The sequence below is a fragment of the Phasianus colchicus genome, chromosome 30 (genome assembly GCF_987193195.1).
Source record: "Phasianus colchicus chromosome 30, bPhaCol1.hap1.1, whole genome shotgun sequence".
Lineage (NCBI taxonomy): Eukaryota > Metazoa > Chordata > Aves > Galliformes > Phasianidae > Phasianus > Phasianus colchicus.
The window spans coordinates 1,583,024-1,601,211 of record NC_143465.1 but is presented as its reverse complement, the minus strand read 5'-3'; the positions used below and the strand labels follow the sequence as shown (position 1 = coordinate 1,601,211).

Below are 18,188 nucleotides of genomic sequence, written 5' to 3'. Positions count from 1 at the left end.
GGACCCTTCCAACCCAACCATCCCGTGGTGCTGTGGGTGATAATTAACGTCATAGAATCACAGAATGGTTTCAATTGGAAGAGACCTTTAAAGGCCATCTGGTCCAACCCCCCTGCGATGAACGGGGACACCCACAGCTCCATGAGGAGCTGAGCGCCCCACACAGCCTGAAGGAACGGCCATACAGCTCCAGGACCGGCACCACTGCCCGCATATCCCTGCAGGACCTGTGCGGTGCCTCCCCACCCTTCTCATACAAACACCCTTCCTTCTACCCTGCCTAAAGCTCCCCCTTTTAGCCGGAAACCGCTTCCCCTCGTCCTATCACACACACACACTGCTGAAGAGTCCATTCCCGTCTCCTACGGCCCCATTACGGCCCCATTACCGCCCCATTACATCCCGCACGCCGCCGTCCCGCCGCAACTCCCGCAGCCCCGCGCCAACTACATTTCCCATCGTCCCCCGCGCCCCATCGCGCTCCACGGCGGTTCGGACTACGTTTCCCATCAGCCCTTGCGCGTACGGTGGCCGGGGGGGCACTGCGCGCGTGACGGCGCGGCCCGGCGCTGCTCGCCAAGATGGCGGACGAGGAGGGTGAAGGGCCGCCGCGCTCGGCCGCGGCCCCGCAGCGGAACGGCGGCGATGAAGGAGCCCCGGGGGGACCGCGGGTGGTCCGCATCGTGAAATCCGAATCCGGATACGGCTTCAACGTGCGGGGTCAAGTGAGCGAGGGCGGGCAGCTGCGGAGCATCAACGGCGAGCTGTACGCGCCGCTGCAGCACGTCAGCGCCGTGCTGGGCGGGGGGGCGGCCGACCGCGCCGGGGTCCGCAAAGGAGACCGCATCCTGGAGGTGTGAGTACGGGGGGGGCCGCCGCCGGGCCCGGGCTGCGGGGGAGGGGGGTGTGGAGGGGGTGTGGTGGCTGCATCGGTGTTGAGGGGGCTTGAGGGTGGGGGTCCTGAGGGGGTTCTGGTGTGGCGGAGGGGGGTCCTGAGGGGGTTGGGAAATGGGGTCGTGAGGGAGATCGGGAGTGCTGAGGAGTCTGAGGGGTTCTGGTGTGGCTGAGGGGGGTCCTGAGGGGGCTTGGGGGGCTGAAGGAGGTCCGGAGGGAGCTTGAGGGGGAGCCTGGTGAGGTTGAGGGCTTCCTAAGTGGGCTGCGGGGTTTGGGATGGACCCTGAAGGGTTTTGGGGGGATTCTGAGAGGTTGTGGAGATGTCCTGAGGGCGGCACCCTGAGTGGGCTGAGGGTTTGGGGGAGTCTTGAGGAGGTTCTGAAGGGTTTGGGGGATTGGAGGGGATGTCCTGAGTGAGCTGAGGGGTTTGGGATGGGTCCTGAGAGGAGGAGTCACGGGGGGGGGGGGTTGAGGGGCTTCAGGGGTTCTGATGGGCTTTAGGAGGGTTCCTGAGGGGGTTACACAGAGGTCTTGAGAGGTCTGTGGGAGTCCTGACAGGACTGAGCCTCACTGAAGTTTGGGGACATGTAGGATGGGTTATGGGGTCTGGGCCATTTCTGCACTGAGGCTGTGGGGAGAGTTATGGGGCCAGTTCAGGCTCCCCATGCTTCATAGAGGAGGGTGCTATGGGTGAAGGGTTGGAGGCTGGGATTTAGGGCCGGTTGGGACTTCCCACATCTCATGGGGGATCATTATGGAGCGCTGTGTGCACCCCAAGGAGAGCTCTGAGTCCCCCTGTGGGGCTCTGCGTGGGGCTGTGCTCTGTTCCTTGCACTGGAAGCACTCATAGGGGGCTGCCCCTCTCCACCCCACATGGGACTTTTAGGAACAATTCAGGGGGTGCTGCGCCAGTGGAGTACCTGAGAGCTTTGGAGGACCCTTTTTGTGTGGGGATACTGTCTTCATCTCTGCCGTGCTGACGTTTTGAGGTTCCCTTTCTTTATGGTGTGCAGGGATTCTCCCCTCAGCAGTGTGCTTGCGGACAGCTCTGGGGTCCATGTGGGCGCCAGGAGGACGGGGTTGAACTGGTGCTGGTTCCTGATCCTGACCCTTTGATTGTCCCTTGCAGGAATTACAGGGAATGTCTTCCCATAGAAATGCTTCAGGGTGTTGAAACCTCTCCTTTCTCTTTCCTAAAAAATCCCTTAAGTGTTGATTTTGTGGGCCAACATCAGGCACATTGCCGTGCAGCTCTTTGGGTTGGTTCTGCCTGTGCTGAGCAATCTCCGTTGTTCTTTACACCTTTGTACTTGGTGCTGAGTTGGTTAAGCTCAATTACTTATTAATTACAGGGATTTCCCAGCAGCAGGAATGTCTTGCTGCCGGGCTCTGAAGGACAGCACAGGGCTGGAGCTGGCTGTGCCCTGCAGCAGGCGCTGGGATTCGGCTCTTCCCAGTGACCCAAATCCATCCCACTTTGATTTTCTGTGCAGCAGAAGCATTTGGGGCTGAATTCTGCACCTGGAGGAGCGACGTGAGAACAGCTCTTATTGACCCAGGGAAATATCTGTATGCATTGCAAAGTGCCAGGTTGGAGCTCTGCCTTGTGGGAGATGCTTAAAATGCAGTCTGTGAAGGAGGCACAGAAGTGTAGGGGCTGGAAGGGACCTCTGTAGATCCCCTGAAGCAGTTCTCTCCAGCACGATCCCATCCAGGTGGGTTTGAGTATCTCCAGAAAAGGAGACCCTGCCACCTCTCTGGGCTACCTGTTCCATCTCCCTGAGGAGTGGGATTTCCTCTCCCTGCCCATCTCCAGGGCGAGGCCACTTCCTCATTTCCCCGTGGATCATCTTGTAGCACCCTCAGGTTGGCTTTCACCCTCTCCCCGTATCGACTGTCGCATTCATTAGCTGCGATGCCTCAGTCAGCTCGCCGGCCCTGTGCTGCCTGTGTGTTCAGCAGGACGTGGGCATTAATTAAAGTCCAGCTCCTACAAGTCAGACCGAGTGCTCGTGAGTCGAGCAGGAAACAATAAAACAGCCTCCAAAAATAGCTCTGGTTTCCCGTCCTTTGCGCCGTGGCAGACGGGGCTCCAGGCTCTGTGTTGTGGTTATGCTGAGCAGCCTGCACAGGGCTGGGGGACATGGGTCTTGCTCCATGCTCTGCCCAAGGTGTGATCTGGAGGTTTTCTTTGGGTTCCTGTGCTCTCACAGTCCTTTCTCACCATCCGTTCTACACTCCCATACCTAAAGTGCAGCTCTTGCTTTCCAAGGTTGATTTTGCAACGCAGCCATGGCGTGCTCTCTAATCTCCTTAGCTCGTTGTGTGTTTGTGGGTGTTGAGGGCATTGGAGTCAGACAATGAGAGCTCATTTCGTTCTTGATTATCACCCTGAATGACAATCATAACTAATCTCGGTGGGGAGGAGCTCTGCACTGCTGCTAACTCTGTCTGCAGGGAGCTGGTTCAGAACAAGTCAACGAGAATGTGGTTCACAGTCACAGCTCAGTGAGACCCTGGTGCGGGTGCGATGCCGCAGGGTCTCCTTCCCACCCACCCTGCAGAACAGGAGAGATGTTTGGTGTTTTGCTCTCAGACTTTCCCCGCTTTTTCTCTTAAGACTTTGGCATGGCATCACCCAACCAGCTCTTTAATGGGCGAGAAGTCCACGTGGTTGTGCAGAACTTCTGCTGAGCACTGAGGCTCCCGACACTGTGCCACAGACCAGCTTTATCCTTTAGGAAGTGAAACTCTTTCTCTTCTCTTGGCCCAAAGTCAGACATTGCATATCAGCACGGGCCAGAAGAAGGTGGTGCTGCCCTGGGGAAGCACAGAGCTGTCTGCAGGGAGGATAGGGAAGCTTTGTGCTGCTCGTGCAAGGGGCGTGATGCCAGAAAACCACAGAGTGGTCAGCAGGCTTACATGGACCAAAGGCTTTAAGAATGTCTCCTTAACCTCATGTGGCTTGGGGAACATCCTTTCTTTTTCCTCTGCACTCCCTGGTTCCCACTGTGGCCCCATCCCTTGCTGTGCACAAAGCTCGAGGGACGTCCAAGGAAAAAACTGCAAATTGATCTTTTCTTGTGGGAGATAACAGCGGTGGGTAAATGAAGAGCCCTCGCTTGCTGGCTTTTCCATTAAGCGTGCAATTAAATAAATGAGAGAGCCTTTTTATCTGTCCTGGCTTAACACTTCTGCCGTCTATTCTGACAGAATGCTCTGCGTGCTCATGGGGATGAGTTTAATTACTGAAGCTGGAGAAATTCAGCCCTGTATCTGCTGCCTCTGCTCCATCCGTACAGCCAACGTGCCACACTCAGCATCCCACTGCTTTTCTCATGTGCCTTTTTCCATCATTCTCCCTCCTTTTTCACCATTCCTGCTTGAACTTCCCTCAAGGAGTGATTGATGGGGTCTGCATGAGCCAATACAAATCCTTATTTTGATGTTGGCTGACGAGGCTGCTCCCAAAACTCCAGCTCATGGGGCTCTTGGAGGTCTGTCCTGAAGCTTGGCTGCTCTCAGGGTGTGTGAAGTCATTGGTTTTGATTACTGTTCCTGCTGCAGCTGGCATGGACAGCTGTGGGAGCTGTCTGCCATTGTATTTGGTACAGGTTGAGCTTCTGAAGTGTCCGAATCATAGGATGGCTTGGGTTGGAAGAGACCCTCAGGACCCCCAAGCTCCAAAAATGCTTTTTCTTTTTTCAGCAAGGCTACATGTTAAGTCAATATTTTATTTTCTTTTAAGTGATATTTAGTTTTGGACCTTCTGAAGCATTTCTGTTCTTTGCCTCCTTTCAGAGTGCTTAAGAAGCCTTCATTTGTGAGGCATCGTTGCTCACATAATTGGAGTAGGTGAATGAATGGCAGTGCTGCAGTTTGCTAGAGCAGAGCATGAAAATTTGCACGGAGGTATTAGAACTTCCTTAAGGTGTCCTAAGAGGCTGCTGTAAAAGTGGTTGTTCTCCCAGGCTCCTGCTTTCTTCTGCACAGGAGAAGTGGGAACGGTCGCTGAAACTGCACTCGGTGATTTCTTCTTATGTTTGTTTATGTTTAGAGTAATGCTGAACGAGTTCTGGGTTTTGTAGCCCTAAGAGGAAGGTTGGCTTCCGTCTAGGAAGAGCATTTGGGTGATAAGAAGTGGGGAAATACTGCCCTTCCCAGAGCAGGGAGCGATGCATTGCTGCGCCCATAGCCGGTAAGAACTGATGTGCTGCAGGAGAAGCAGAAGTGCACGGAGCTGCCTGGGGGTGCACCAAGTTCTGTCCTGGAGCTGAGGGTCAGGAGGCCCTGGGTGGTGGAGGTCAGCACTTGGAGATGTCTCGTTAAGGTCCTCATCTCAAGGCAGCATCATGCAGGTGTTCCACAGCCAATTTCCTTCTCTTCTCTTGGCAGGAAATTTGAAGTCTTCACAGAAAATGAGTCATTTGGTGCACAAATGGGAGAACTGAAATGCTCTTCTGTGTGCTAGAGCTTCCTTAGTGTTGGTGTGTTGGGGAGTTGTGCTACATCCTCAGGATTTAATGTGGGATATCCCGAGAGTTGGGGTCATTGGTTTTCAACTGAAAGAGGGAAGATTTTGGTCAGATGTGAGGAATCCTTTACTCAGAGGGCAGTGAGGCTGTAGGTGCCCCAGGCCATGGATGGAACCCTTGGCAGCCTGAGAGGGTAGGGAGCAGCCAGCCCATGGTAGGGGTGGGTTTGGGGGCGTGAGGGAGCCTTCCAACCCAACCATTCTGCAGTTCTGTGGTCTGTAAGTCCCTTCCAACCCAACCATGCTGTGATCCCATGGTTCTCTGAATCACAGAATATCCCAGATTGGAAGGGACCCAGTAGGATCCAGGCACTGGGAAGCCCTGAGAGGTGGGTGGTTGTGTCGGTGGCAGTAGTGCATGCCTCAGCTCACAGCACCATGCCTCAGCCCTGGCTCTGTGACAGCTCTGCTGATGGCCCCAGGGAGCACAGTGTGCTCAGGGGTTGGATTGGGTGATGCCTGTGGGTCCCCTTGTGCTCCACGGGGTGAGGAGGAAGCCGGGTGCTGACGAAGGCTCAATGATCAGCATCTGAGAGTGGAAGGGGCAGAACCACTCGTTCCTGCTTTTACCACATCTGCCTTTGGCTGGAGAAGTGACCTCACAGGGGAAGTTGCTCTGTGTGCTCCGTCCCACAGCGGTTTGCAGTGAGCAAAGTTCTCCTTTTGGCCCTTCCTGTGCAGCCCGAGCTGTGCGGTCTGGGCTGTGATGGGGACGGGTTGGTGGCTGGATTCAGTGATCCTGTAATGATTCTGTGATCCTGTGGGTCGCCACGATGGTGATGGGTCAGTGGTTGGACTTGATGATCTTGGAGGTCTTTTCCAACCTTTCTGATTGTGTGGTTTTACCTCAGGTCTGCTCGGCATCCCCCAGAACTGGACAAGGGGTTGGAGCTGGGCAGGGTGTGGGTAATACCTGTGGAGTTGAGTTCTGCTGCCTCCAAATGGAAGCAGGAGCTCAAAGAAAGAAAAAAGGGTCAAAAGACCCAAGCACCCCAGGGTCCCAAGCATCCCATGGGGCTGTTGGTGTGTTGTGACTGCTCCATGCAGCTGGGCTCCCCGCAGCTCTGCACACAGCAGCTCTGCACACAGCAGCTCCTTTCCCATTCCTTTTCTCCCCAAGGTTTGTGGAGGATTTCTGCAGGCGGAGTTGCTATGGTGACTCTGTTGCAGAGCTGCCCTTGCCCTGTGTGGGGGCTCGGCTGGCGGAGGTGAGCGGAGCTGTCAGCCTCTGCTTGCAGGGAGAAGTCCTCCTATGGGCCACCCAAATCCCACATGGGCAGCAGTGCTGGAGGACTCTGCAGCCTGGCTTTAATTCCACTGAATGGAAACAGTCTCCCACTGGGATGAGTGAGCAGCACGTGAGCCTCGCTCAGCTGGAATGAATGTGAGTGCTGTGCTGCTCCCGCACGGCATCGTGTTGCAGTGAGAAATGGCACCATTTTGCTCTGACAAGAGGGGGGATTTCCCCAATTCTCAGCTCTGTGGCATCGTTACTCCACTGGAAGAGCTGTGCATGGGCCGTCTTAGCACAAAGAACGCAGAGCATCAGCAGCTTATCCCAGGTTGCTCCAGTATGTCCCAGGCTCGCTCCCAATGCTGGCGGGTCGCTCATCACCTCTGGGCACCCAGAAGCCCCTCAGGAGCACGGCTGGACTCAGGGCAAAGCTCTGCCTGCAGCTGTTTACACAGGGAATGCTTTGGATGCCAGACTCAGAGCAGAATTTGTGGAGTCTTGCTACTAAGTGTAGCTCTTATCAGAAGGAGGAACAGGCTCATCCTCCTCATGTTTGGAAGGGAACACAACGGTTGGCTCTGGACCTCTCTCAAAGCGACACCTTCCCAAGGTGTGCTTTGCAGCACAGAGGTGCTCAAGGCCCGACTCCCATGGTCAGAGTGGAGCAGGGCCAAGCTCAGGGATGTGCTCTTGCTGTGGCAGAGCTGCTGGGGAAAAGCAAAGCTGTTGGTCTGAAAGGAACATAGGAGAACATGCATCTCCTCGCCCAGCAGTGCAGCAGAGGTGCTCATGGATGCTGAGTCTGGGGTGGGAACAGCAGCTCCCAAAACCACTTCCCTATGCCCTCTGTGTGTGCAAGGCTGCTTTTCCCTTTCTTGTTCCTTTCCCTTTCTCTGGAAGTTTCAGCTCTGATGTATGGAAACATCTTTTTGATGTTTTGGATCTGTAGAGGATCCAGAGGTGGCTTTTCCCTGAGCAGAATGGTGTGTGTTGGGCAGTCACTGTTTTCTTCCCTCATTCTTTTGCTACCTCAAGTTCTGGGGATGAACAGCTGTGTAGTTCTGAGTTACAAAACTTGTTTTAGATGTTCACATGCATGAACTTCATTGACTCAACAGTTGGTGCCATGGGAGCAAGGTGTGATTCGGTGGGGCCGAGTGGCTGCCCCATGGCTGGAGGTGTTCAGGGTGGGCTGTATGGGGCTCTGGCAGCCTGACCCATGGAGGTGTCCCTTCCCATTGTAGGGGTTGGAATGGGACAAGGTCTCTTCCAATCTGAAGCATTCTCTGGCTCTGCAAAGCCCCTAAAAAACTTCTGGCTGTGTTGGAAAGCCAGGTAAACAAAGTACTGTAACAAATAACCAATAAACTGTCCGTAGGAGAAATGGATGAAGCTTAAACCTGATGTCGTGAGAGCAGAGCAGTGCAGCTGGGCTCTGCTTGCTTCCTGGCAGAACTGAGCTGCAGAACTGCTCCCACCGAAGCAGAACTTGCAGAGTTTGAACATGGGAACTACATGGGTTGTTTTGTTTTTTTGGTGTTTTTCTTGCTTCTCTCTTGCTGGTGTAGCCCACTGCAGGAAGGGAGCTGAAGCCGTGGAGATGTCAGTTACCTTCTGAGGATGGGGAGGCAGATCTGTGCTGGATTTCTGGGCTTGCCCTGAGTGTCCCCTTGGCCTTGCTTATGGCTTCCCCACTGTCTTACAGGAACGGGGTGAACGTTGAAGGAGCAACACACAAGCAGGTGGTGGACCTGATCCGTGCTGGGGAGAAGGAGCTGATCCTGACGGTGCTGTCAGTGCCTCCCCACGAGGCTGACAACCTCGACCCCAGCGACGACTCCTTGGGGCAGTCCTTCTACGACTACACAGAGAAGCAGGCAGTGCCCATCTCCATCCCCACCTACAAGCACGTGGAGCAGAATGGAGAGAAGTTTGTGGTTGGTACTGGCTGGACGGCGCTTCCCGTGCCCTGAGCTCCTGTACTGCTTGGGGACAGTGGGTGGCAGTGGTCCCTTTGTGCTTTCAATATGGAAACTCATTAATTTATGATTGTCTGCTTTTGATACTGACTTGTTTAGTCTCTGCTTGGTTATTCTTTTGCAGTTATTTCTTGTGCGCTGCAAACGTTTTTATTAATAGCACTAGTATAGAAGATGAGGTAGGAAGCCATAGTTTTGCTCTTGTGAGCTTTTGTTCACGTTTGCACTCCTGTTTTACACCAAGTGTTGAGGTGAGAGGAAACAGATGTCCTGACATGTCGCTTCCCATCTGGGGAATTTCTTTTCACTTTCATCATCTTCTTCCCTCTGGAGAATATGGGGAAAGTGAATTAAAGAAAGGTGCCCAGCTTGCAAACCTCAGGGCCCTCATCCTGCCTGCCCAGTTGCTGCCTGCCCTTGCTGGGAGAAACCCCAAACCATAGGAGTTGGAAGCCTAGCTCATTGTTGCAGAGCTAGGCTGGGGCTTTGCTTCTGGGAGGGTGAAGGGTGATGCTGGGGGGCTGTATGGGGGCAGAGGAACCTCTGTGCTGGAGCTGCTGCTCTCTGCACCTCTCGGCCCCATTGCAGCACCTCCTCCTCTCTCAAGGTGGTGCTGGAAGCATTGAGCTGTACTTCTCATTGCAGCTCAAACCCTCCTGGCTGCACTCTGAGCTGCTCCTCTCTGCTCCCCTCAGGTGTACAACGTTTACATGGCTGGCAGGCAGCTCTGCTCCAAGCGGTACCGTGAGTTTGCCATCCTGCACCAGAACCTGAAGCGAGAATTTGCCAATTTCACCTTCCCACGTCTCCCTGGAAAGTGGCCCTTTTCCCTTTCGGAACAGCAGCTGGACGCCCGGCGGCGAGGGCTGGAGGAGTATCTGGAGAAAGGTATGGAGCAGAGAGCATGAACTGCACAGAATCACAGTCCCAGAACCATAGGGGTTGGAAGAGACCTCTGGAAATCCCCCAGCCCAACCCTAAAGCAGTTCCCTGCAACACATTGTCCAGGGTCACATCCATGTGGGTTTGAATCTTTCCAGAGAAGGAAACTCCCCCATGCCTCTCTGGACTCAGTTCCAGGGCCCTTCCACCCTCATGTTCACACAGAACTTTTATGGCTGAAGCGCTGAGCTCCATCACTTTGTGAGCACCGCAGTGGGATGTAGGTCAGGTTCTCCCCACCCCACACAGCTCGTTCATCTTCCTCCTCCTGGCTGCAGGAAGGGGCAGGCTGGTCGCATTCGGATGCAGCATGATGCACTTCAGCTCCAAATTATTTCCTGAACTTGACCTGAATTCCCAAATAGCTTCAGTCCCTCTGGAATAACTATTTATGAAATCCTCACACCGCTTTTAAGTACAGCTGAAACCTCCCGTTGGCTGACTGCCTGCAGCCTGGGCTTTGCCCGGGGGGAATATCCCACATGGTGATCTACCCAGCACTGCTGCACTCTCTGCTTGATGCCAGCCCACCTGCCCCAGCTTGCTTTGAGAAGGCTCTCCCTGCCTTTGGTTGCCTGCAGAACAGATGGGCGTTGTTGCCCTGTCCTTTGGGCAGCACCTGGAGGGGCAGCTGCCTTCCCCTGGGTCGGCCCCTGACCTGTGCTCTGTGTCCTGCAGTGTGCTCCATCCGCGTCATCGGGGAGAGTGACATCATGCAGGAGTTCCTGTCGGAGTCGGATGAGGTAGGCACGTGGGCAGCATACTGCAGCTCTGCTGTGGTAGAGGCTGCACTGGGGAGCAGGGACACTGCCAAAGCCACGAAGAAAGCAGCAGCAGAAAAGCAAGGCTGCTTCCTGAGCCTTGCCATGGGCTGCTTGCCCCACACCTGAGCAGGCTGCTGCTTCTTTCTGAATTCTCCATTGCAGCCTGAAAAGGGATTCTGTTGGGTGTGATGGTGTACAAATGACCACGTTATTTAGCAATGCAAAGCAATCAGTAATTGGTTCCTGGCTCAGCTCAGCCTGAGCTGGAAGGGGTGACCCCCAGCCCCTCATCCGAGGGCCTCACTGATTCCTGTCCTCTTTTTTTCCCTTTCTTCAGAATTACAACGGCGTCTCAGACGTGGAGCTTCGGGTAGCATTACCAGACATAACGACAGTGACAGTCAGAGTCAAAAAGAACAGCACCACAGACCAGGTGTACCAGGTGGGCTGCTTTATTTTCTTTCTTTTGGACATGAAGGATGAATGCAATCCATGCGTTCCCTGGAGGTGCTCTTATGCCCCTCCTGAGCATCAGTGTCGTGACAGGGAGGGTGGGAGCTGGCGAGCCCCGACCTCACGCTGCGCTGAGACAGCATTTCCTTGGCTTGGCTGCAAGGACAGAGCAAGGGATAAATTAATTGTCCCCGATAACATCTTAAAGCTGGCAGTTGGCTGTGAGCACCGCAGCTCTAACGCAGCATGCCTGGTGCAGGAGTTGTGTGCATCCTGCACCCATTCTCCTTGCTGTCAGCAGCTCGGGGTAGGCAGTGCTCGGGGGCTGCCCACACAGAGCTGGCCCAGCCCTCCTGCTGCACTCACCCCACCTTTCCTTTGGTTGCTCTCCAGGCCGTGGCTGCTAAAGTTGGAATGGACAGCATTACCGCCAACTACTTCGCCTTGTTTGAGGTGATCAATCACTCCTTCGGTAAGTGCCAAAGGCCATCCGGTGCCAACAGCTGCCAAGGCAGTGCTGGCTGAGCCCTAGGGTGCTCCTGCAGCTCTTATCTGCACTCACAGAACCAAGAGGTCTGGAGGAACCGGACAGGCACAGCGCTGATAATGTGGAGCCCTCAAAATTTGATGGCTTTTGGGTTTTTTTGTTGCTATTTGACTTTCCTGTTCCCAAGCAGTTCAAGGAGACGCTTTCGTTAAACTGAGACACATTTTACTTTAGTTCAGAGAAAGGTGGTGGCCAGCATCACTGAAACACAGCTGGAGGTCGGACACAAGCAGCATCTCAGTGCAGGGCAGAGGGGCTGCAGAGGAGATGGGATTTGCTCTGTGCACACATACAGCTGGGTCCAGTCTGCAATGGGCCACAAGCTGCAGCTCACCATCTCATCTGTCCTTCAGTTTGTGATGGGATTTGGGGTTGGAACGTGGGATTTTGGCACTTAGTACTCTCCTCCTTCCATCTCAGATTGCGCTGGGGGCTTCCAGGTCTTTGTGAGCTCCAATCTCCCCCAGCTTTGTGGTGGATCCACTGAACCAGCATTGTCCCCAGTGTCACAGTTGTACCACAGAGTGGGAGCGATGGGTTTGTATTCCCCTGTTGTGATGGGTTCTGAGCTGAGCATGTTTCTCATTCCCTGCCAGGTACTTTTGTTTTCAGGTGCAGTGGAACAAGGCTGTGCTGGCACAGCATCATGCGGGCTCCAACCACAGCTATTAATTCCTCATCCCTGAGTGCTGTGCTCCTCACTCTGAAAAGCAAAAACTGCACTTAACCTTCCTCCCTTACACTTTCTGGACACTCACTGAAACATCCCCATTTATTCCTATCTGGATAGGCTCCATTTAATTTCCCTGGAAGCTGTTAGGTCTACCTGCAGGAAGGTGGTGGCCTTACCCTTCCTCGATCCATCACAATGAGGCTCTGAGCACAGGGCTGGCTACTGGCAGTGCTGCCAGGAACCCAGCTGCGTGTTGCTTCATTGAGGTTAATGCAGAGAAATGGCAGTTTGTGCCCCATATGCACTGCTGGGACCCAGAGATGGCCCTCAAACCGCTGTCATGGTGTCAGACAGGGCAAAGTGTTGCGGTGAAATTCCTGTCCATGCCCTGGAGGCCACCACAGGGGACTGGCAGGGTCCAGCACCATGGAGGCAGGTGCTGAGTTAAGCTCATCCCCGTGTCCTCTGCTTCTTGCAGTTCGCAAGCTGGCACCCAACGAATTTCCCCACAAACTCTACGTGCAGAACTACACCTCGGCGGTGCCGGGGACGTGCCTGACCATCCGGAAATGGCTCTTCACAACAGAGGAGGAGGCTCTTCTCAATGACAACGACTTGGCAGTCACCTACTTCTTCCATCAGGTGGGTGCCCGAGAGTTCCCTGGGAGAGCTGGAGCTTTGTGCTAGAGGTAAGCCAACCCAGGTTGCGTATCAGGAAAAATTTCTTCTCTGAAGGAGTGGTGATGTGTTGGAACAGGCTGCCTAGGGAGCAGGGGGAGGCACTGGCCCTGGAGGGGTTCAAGAACTGTAGAGATGTGGCACTCCGGGGTACGGTTTGTGGGCACAGTGGTGTGGGTTGGGGTTGGACTCAATGATCTTAGTAGTCTCTTCCAACCTTAATGATTCTGCGAACTGCTGGCAGCCAAGGGCCCAGCTCCCACAACGACTGCAGCCACTGCTCTCCTTGGTTGGATGGCTTTGAGGGGCAGCAGTGCCCGGCCTGGCTGCGTCCTGCTGGCCGAGGCTGTATGGTGGGGCTCACGCAGCTCTCAGCGCTGCCCCTTCCCAGGGTGAGCTGAGGGATTCTGAGTGGCTGCAGTCCATGGGTGGGATATTTTCTTCAGCTCTGTACGAGGTCTGTGGGCAGCGGGGGAGCAGATTTCTCCCTGCTTTGCAGAACCACAATGTTTCTGTCGTTTCACCTGCCCCCTCCTATGCTGCTGCCCTATAGGATGAAGTGAGCCTGAGAAGAGCCGTGTTCTCCCTTGACTGTAGAAAGCCAGGCTAGGATGACCAGCCCAGAGGTAGATATCTGCCAACTTCAGTAAGATGGGTCCTGCTCTGTCTGTCTCCACCACCAAAAATGCTCTCTTGACACTCCAAACTGAGCCAGTACCAGCCCCTGGTAGAAACTGAAATAAAGATAGCTGCTGGCAAGCTGTATGATTTCCTAGACTGGCTCTTCTGTTGGCTGGGAGCTTTGGGAGCTGCCAGGCAGAACTTGGGGTGTGCAGGGCTGAAGGAAAGGCTGCTCAGTCTGAAGGGTAACACAGGATTCTATGCCAGTGCTGCCCTCCAACAGCACGGTGGGCAAAAGCCAGGGGATACCCAAAGGCAAAAGCAGGATGCCAAGTGCCAGATGTCCAGGTCCATCCTTTTCCTCCAGGGGATGTTATTCCAAAGTCCTCCTGGATGGAGCTCGAGGGCTGATGATGGCCATGGGATGTGTTGATGGGATCCTGCAGTCTGACTGCTGGGTTTTCTTTCCTTTTTTTTTTTCCTTCTTTACTTTTCCCTGTTCAAGGCTGTTGATGATGTCAAGAAAGGCTACATCAAAGCAGAGGAGAAGTCCTACCAGCTACAGAAGCTCTGTGAGCAGAGAAAGATGGTCATGGTGAGTTGTCCCACCTGTCCCTGCTTGTTTCCTTCAGCAATGCTGTACCCAACACTGCTCCAAGGAGAGACAAAACCTTGTGCTGAAAGGTGACCATAGCAGTCCTTCCCCTGCAGCTTCCAGGGACAGCTGCTGCTCCCCAGTCATTGGGAGGCAAAGGTCTTTTTCTGTCCCAAAAGCCCCAGAAGTGGCAGCATTGGCCTCACAAAGAAGAGTGGATCCCAGCTGCTCTCAGTGCAGCTGCAGTGCTCCTGTGCCTTTATTTCTCTTAACCTGGCAAAAGTCCAGGGCTCAGCCCACGCTGGGTTCCCACAGCCCATACGCAGCTCTGACATCCCCCAGCATGGAAGAGTCACCTGAAATGCTGATAACCTCTTAATGATTAACCAACACGAGGATCAGTAAGCAGACACTTCCTGCACTGGGCCACCTGTAGCTCCAAAGGGAGATGTGGTTCTTGGAAAAGCCACACCTTCATGTCTCCCTCTTGCATGTTGTGGTTCTGCTCCATGAAAACCTTCCTTGCAATGAGGAATCACAGTCCTGGAAGTCCTTGGATGGAGCTCAGTTGTGGAGTCCTGGGATGGGGGCACCTTTAGAGGATCCCCTGGATGGGGACACGCTTTGGGGAGCCCTGCTGCCTGTGGGTTCCCAGCTTCCCTGTTTTGGGCTGCAGGGTCCTGAGGAGGGCCGTATCCCCATCCCAAGGTGTAACCTGGCCAACTCACCCATTTCTCTCCGCAGTATTTAAACATGTTGCGGACGTGCGAGGGTTACAATGAGATCATCTTCCCTCATTGCTCCTGTGACTCTCGGCGGAAGGGACATGTCATCACGGCCATCAGTATTAAGCACTTTAAACTCCATGCCTGCACCGAGGAGGGACAGCTGGAGGTGAGAGCTTAGCCCCATAACTCTGTAGGAAGCCCCAGAGCTCTGGGCTGTGGTCCCTGACCCTCTTCATGTGGCTTCACTTCACCACCCAATGTGCCTAGAACCCCCCCTGGCCCCCCCAAAGGCTCACCTGGGTTCTGTCTCCCCTTAGAACCAGGTAATAGCGTTTGAATGGGACGAAATGCAGCGGTGGGACACAGACGAAGAGGGAATGGCCTTTTGTTTTGAATATGCTCGAGGAGAGAAGAAACCCCGATGGGTTAAAATCTTCACCCCCTACGTAAGTAGCCCAATTCCTGGCAGGTTTGAGAAGCCATAACTGCTCTGTGTCTGGGTGCAGTGGTGTCACCCAGGAGTCCATCCTAGGAGCAGTGACCTTCAACATCTTTGTCAGTGACACAGACATTCTGTGGTTCTGAAGGTCCCTCTCAACCCAACCATTCCATGATCCCATGGATTGGTGATTCTTGAGGTCTCTTCCGACCTGTGCTCTGATTCCATAGTTGTGTGACCTGTAGGCTCCCTTCCAACCCAACCATTCTGTGATCCCATGGTTCTGTGCTCTTTAATGTCCCTTCCATCCCAGCCATCCCGTGACTCCATGGGAGCTGCAGAACCCCCAGCACTGCGGTGGGGACGCGGCCGCCAGGAGGAGCCAGCAGCACAGGCTGGGCTTTGGGTGCTGCGTGAGATCTGAGCTGCGCCTGCTTTCTCTTTGCAGTTCAACTACATGCATGAGTGCTTCGAGCGGGTTTTCTGTGAGCTCAAGTGGAGGAAAGAGGTAAGGAGCCGTGACTGCAGGGAATTGCCTTCACCTTCCAAGCAACGTTTTGCTGGCGATCGCTCCTGCCTGCCCCCAGCAAGAAGGGTTGCACAGGGAGCAGCAGGGTGTTTGAGCAGGGAGCTGGCTCTGCTGGGAGCACAGTGTTCTGTTTGCAGAGCTGCAGGGTGCTGTGTGTCACGGTCCAGCGAGGAGCTCCTAGGGTTGGTGGGTTCTGCTGTCGCCTGCAGGTGGCAAAACCTTTGTCCTTTGGCTGCTGAACTATTCAGGAAGGGCTCTCTTCTACTCAGAGCCATGCTGTCACTGTGGGTCCATCCTCTGGCCTGTGCCTGCTGGTGCCATCCAGCTCTTTTGTCCTCTCATCCCGTCTGCCCTGGGCTCACCATGCTGTGGAGTTGGGAGCTCCAGGGCTGGGCCTAGCATGAGGTGTGAAGTGTTGCAGTGGGACAAAGGGTCCACGCTGTGTGACATCCCTGTCCTCATAGGAACCATGAGCTCTGGGCTCTGGGACCCCACTGGGTGACATTGCTGTCACTTTGCAGATGGCACTGCCCCTGCCCTGGGCTCAGCACCACACTCTGTGTGGCTCAGAGCTGCATCTTGGCAGCAGTCTGGGGCCAAAGCTCTGGGGCCAGAGGTGGGATGGAGATGGAGATGTAGAGCTGATGGTGCTGATGCTGCATCTGTGCTGGAGGTGGTGCTGGAGCTGGAGCTGCATTTCTGAAGCCGGTTTCCAGAGGTGGAGCTGGAAGTGGTGCTTAGTGCTGCTGGTTGTGCTGGGCTGCAAGTTTTGGTGGTGCTGGAGCTGCTTTGCTGTGCAGAAGTGCCACCATCGCCCCTCCTGCTGCTCCCCTCCGCCTCTCGCTCCCCTCCCACCCCCTCAGGCCCCATTTTTTTTTATTTATCCCCTTCCCATCTTTTTCCCTCATCAAGGTGGAGGAGGAGGCAACAGACAAGGATAACCAGAACTGCAGCACAGACACGGTGTGCAGCAAGGTAACGGCGCTGCAGCACCTGCCGGGAGCTCCGCAGCGCAGAGCAGCGCCTTCTGCTGCTCCCCACCACTGCTCCTATTGCACACAGCTCTGCTCCACGCCTCTGCCATGGCTGCAGGCTGTGCTGCTGTGCACAGTGGAGTGTGGCTGTGCCTGGCTATGTGTGACTGTAGCTGGTTGTATCTGGCTGTGTGTGCCTGCACTGGGCTGTGCTCACTGAGGTGGAACACCCCCCCCCCAGAGCCCCTTTGATGGTGTCACTGCTGCAGAAGGAGCCCCCGGCCCCACACGGCTTCCTCTGCCCCACAGATGCTGAGCAGGAGATAACAGCAGGGCAACCCTCAGCACTGTGGGGCGGAGGCTGTGTGTGTGCTGAGCATCCCCTGGCCGGGCCCGAAGCTTTGGGTCCCATTCTGTTGATGTGCATCACAGCTCTATGGGGCAACTCACAGCTCCCAGCCCCCCCAGCCTTGGTTGATGCATCCCATTCTGCCCATTGCAGCTCTATGGGGCAGCTCCCAGCTCCCCAGCCTTGGTTGATGCATCCCATTCTGCCCATTGCAGTTCTATGGGGCAGCTCCCAGCTCCCAGCCCCCCCAGCCTTGGTTGATGCATCCCATTCTGCCCATCACAGCTCTATGGGGCAACTCACAGCTCCCAGCCCCCCAGCCTTGGTCGATGCATCCCATTCTGCCCATCACAGCTCTATGGGGCAACTCACAGCTCCCAGCTCCCCAGCCTTGGTCGATGCATCCCATTCTGCCCATCGCAGCTCTATGGGGCAGCTCCCAGCTCCCAGCCCCCCCAGCCTTGGTTGTTGCATCCACCCCCCAGCCTCCCAGGAGTGGGACAGGGAGCGATTCTGCTAACGGTGAAATAAAGACTGCGGGTGGAGCACCCCAAATGCAGCAGCAGGGTTTTGAGCTTGGGTTTGTGAATAGAATTGCTCGTGGCTGTGCTGTGGGGTGTTTGGTGCTGTAGGGAAAAGGGCAGAGCCATCCCAGAGCTGGAACACCCCCAATTGAACCAATAATCCAGCATTGGGCAGGAGTGGAGCGAACACGAGGAGCTGCACAGCATGGGCAGAGATGGGGACGGCAGTGATGGTGTGGGGTGCATCGCTGGCTCTCTGCACCATATGGGTCAGGGTCCTCACCCTATGGGGGTGCATCACGGACCCCCCACCCCATGGGGGACATGGCAGTGCCACCTTTTGATGCTCCCTTCTCCTCTCTTGCAGAACATCTTCCAGACGGTGCGGTCACAGCAGAGGGACGCAGCCACTTAACCTCAGCACAGCAGAACGTAACCCCCCTCCTCCCCCCAACCCCCAAATTAACACTTAAAAATTCTGTTATTGTATTAAAGCCCTTAAACTAAATATTATTAATAATAACACCATTTGTCAACGTCATCTTTGTGGGACTGAGGAGGGCTCGGCCCCATCCCATCCCTTCAGCCCTACACCCATGGACGGATCGGATCCCATTTTTTACAACTGGAAATTGAATTCATTCATTTGCACTGTTTGGACGTATATATGTATGTATGTATAAAAAAAAAAAAAGGCAAAAAAATCACAAAAAAAGAAAAAAAAACAACCA

The 18,188-nt window shown here is 54.8% G+C and overlaps 1 protein-coding gene across 3 annotated transcripts; it reads left to right on the top strand.

Moving 5' to 3' along the window:
* The first annotated feature begins 552 nt into the window (after nt 1–552).
* Nucleotides 553–17,980, top strand: SNX27 (sorting nexin 27). 3 transcript variants are annotated; one of them, XM_031608175.2, is made up of 13 exons: nt 553–856; nt 8,368–8,599; nt 9,337–9,529; nt 10,262–10,326; nt 10,685–10,789; nt 11,194–11,272; nt 12,499–12,662; nt 13,825–13,914; nt 14,659–14,808; nt 14,960–15,088; nt 15,530–15,589; nt 16,523–16,585; nt 17,825–17,980. In XM_031608175.2, the coding sequence occupies exons 1-13, from the start codon at nt 582–584 to the stop codon at nt 17,870–17,872; spliced, it is 1,653 nt and encodes a 550-aa protein (XP_031464035.1). In that variant the 5' UTR covers nt 553–581; the 3' UTR covers nt 17,873–17,980. The 3 variants fall into 3 exon arrangements, with proteins under 3 accessions (XP_031464035.1, XP_031464036.1, XP_031464037.1); XM_031608177.2 differs by lacking the exon at nt 553–856 and adding an exon at nt 8,145–8,264; XM_031608176.2 differs by lacking the exon at nt 16,523–16,585.
* Nucleotides 17,981–18,188: the final 208 nt, after the last annotated feature.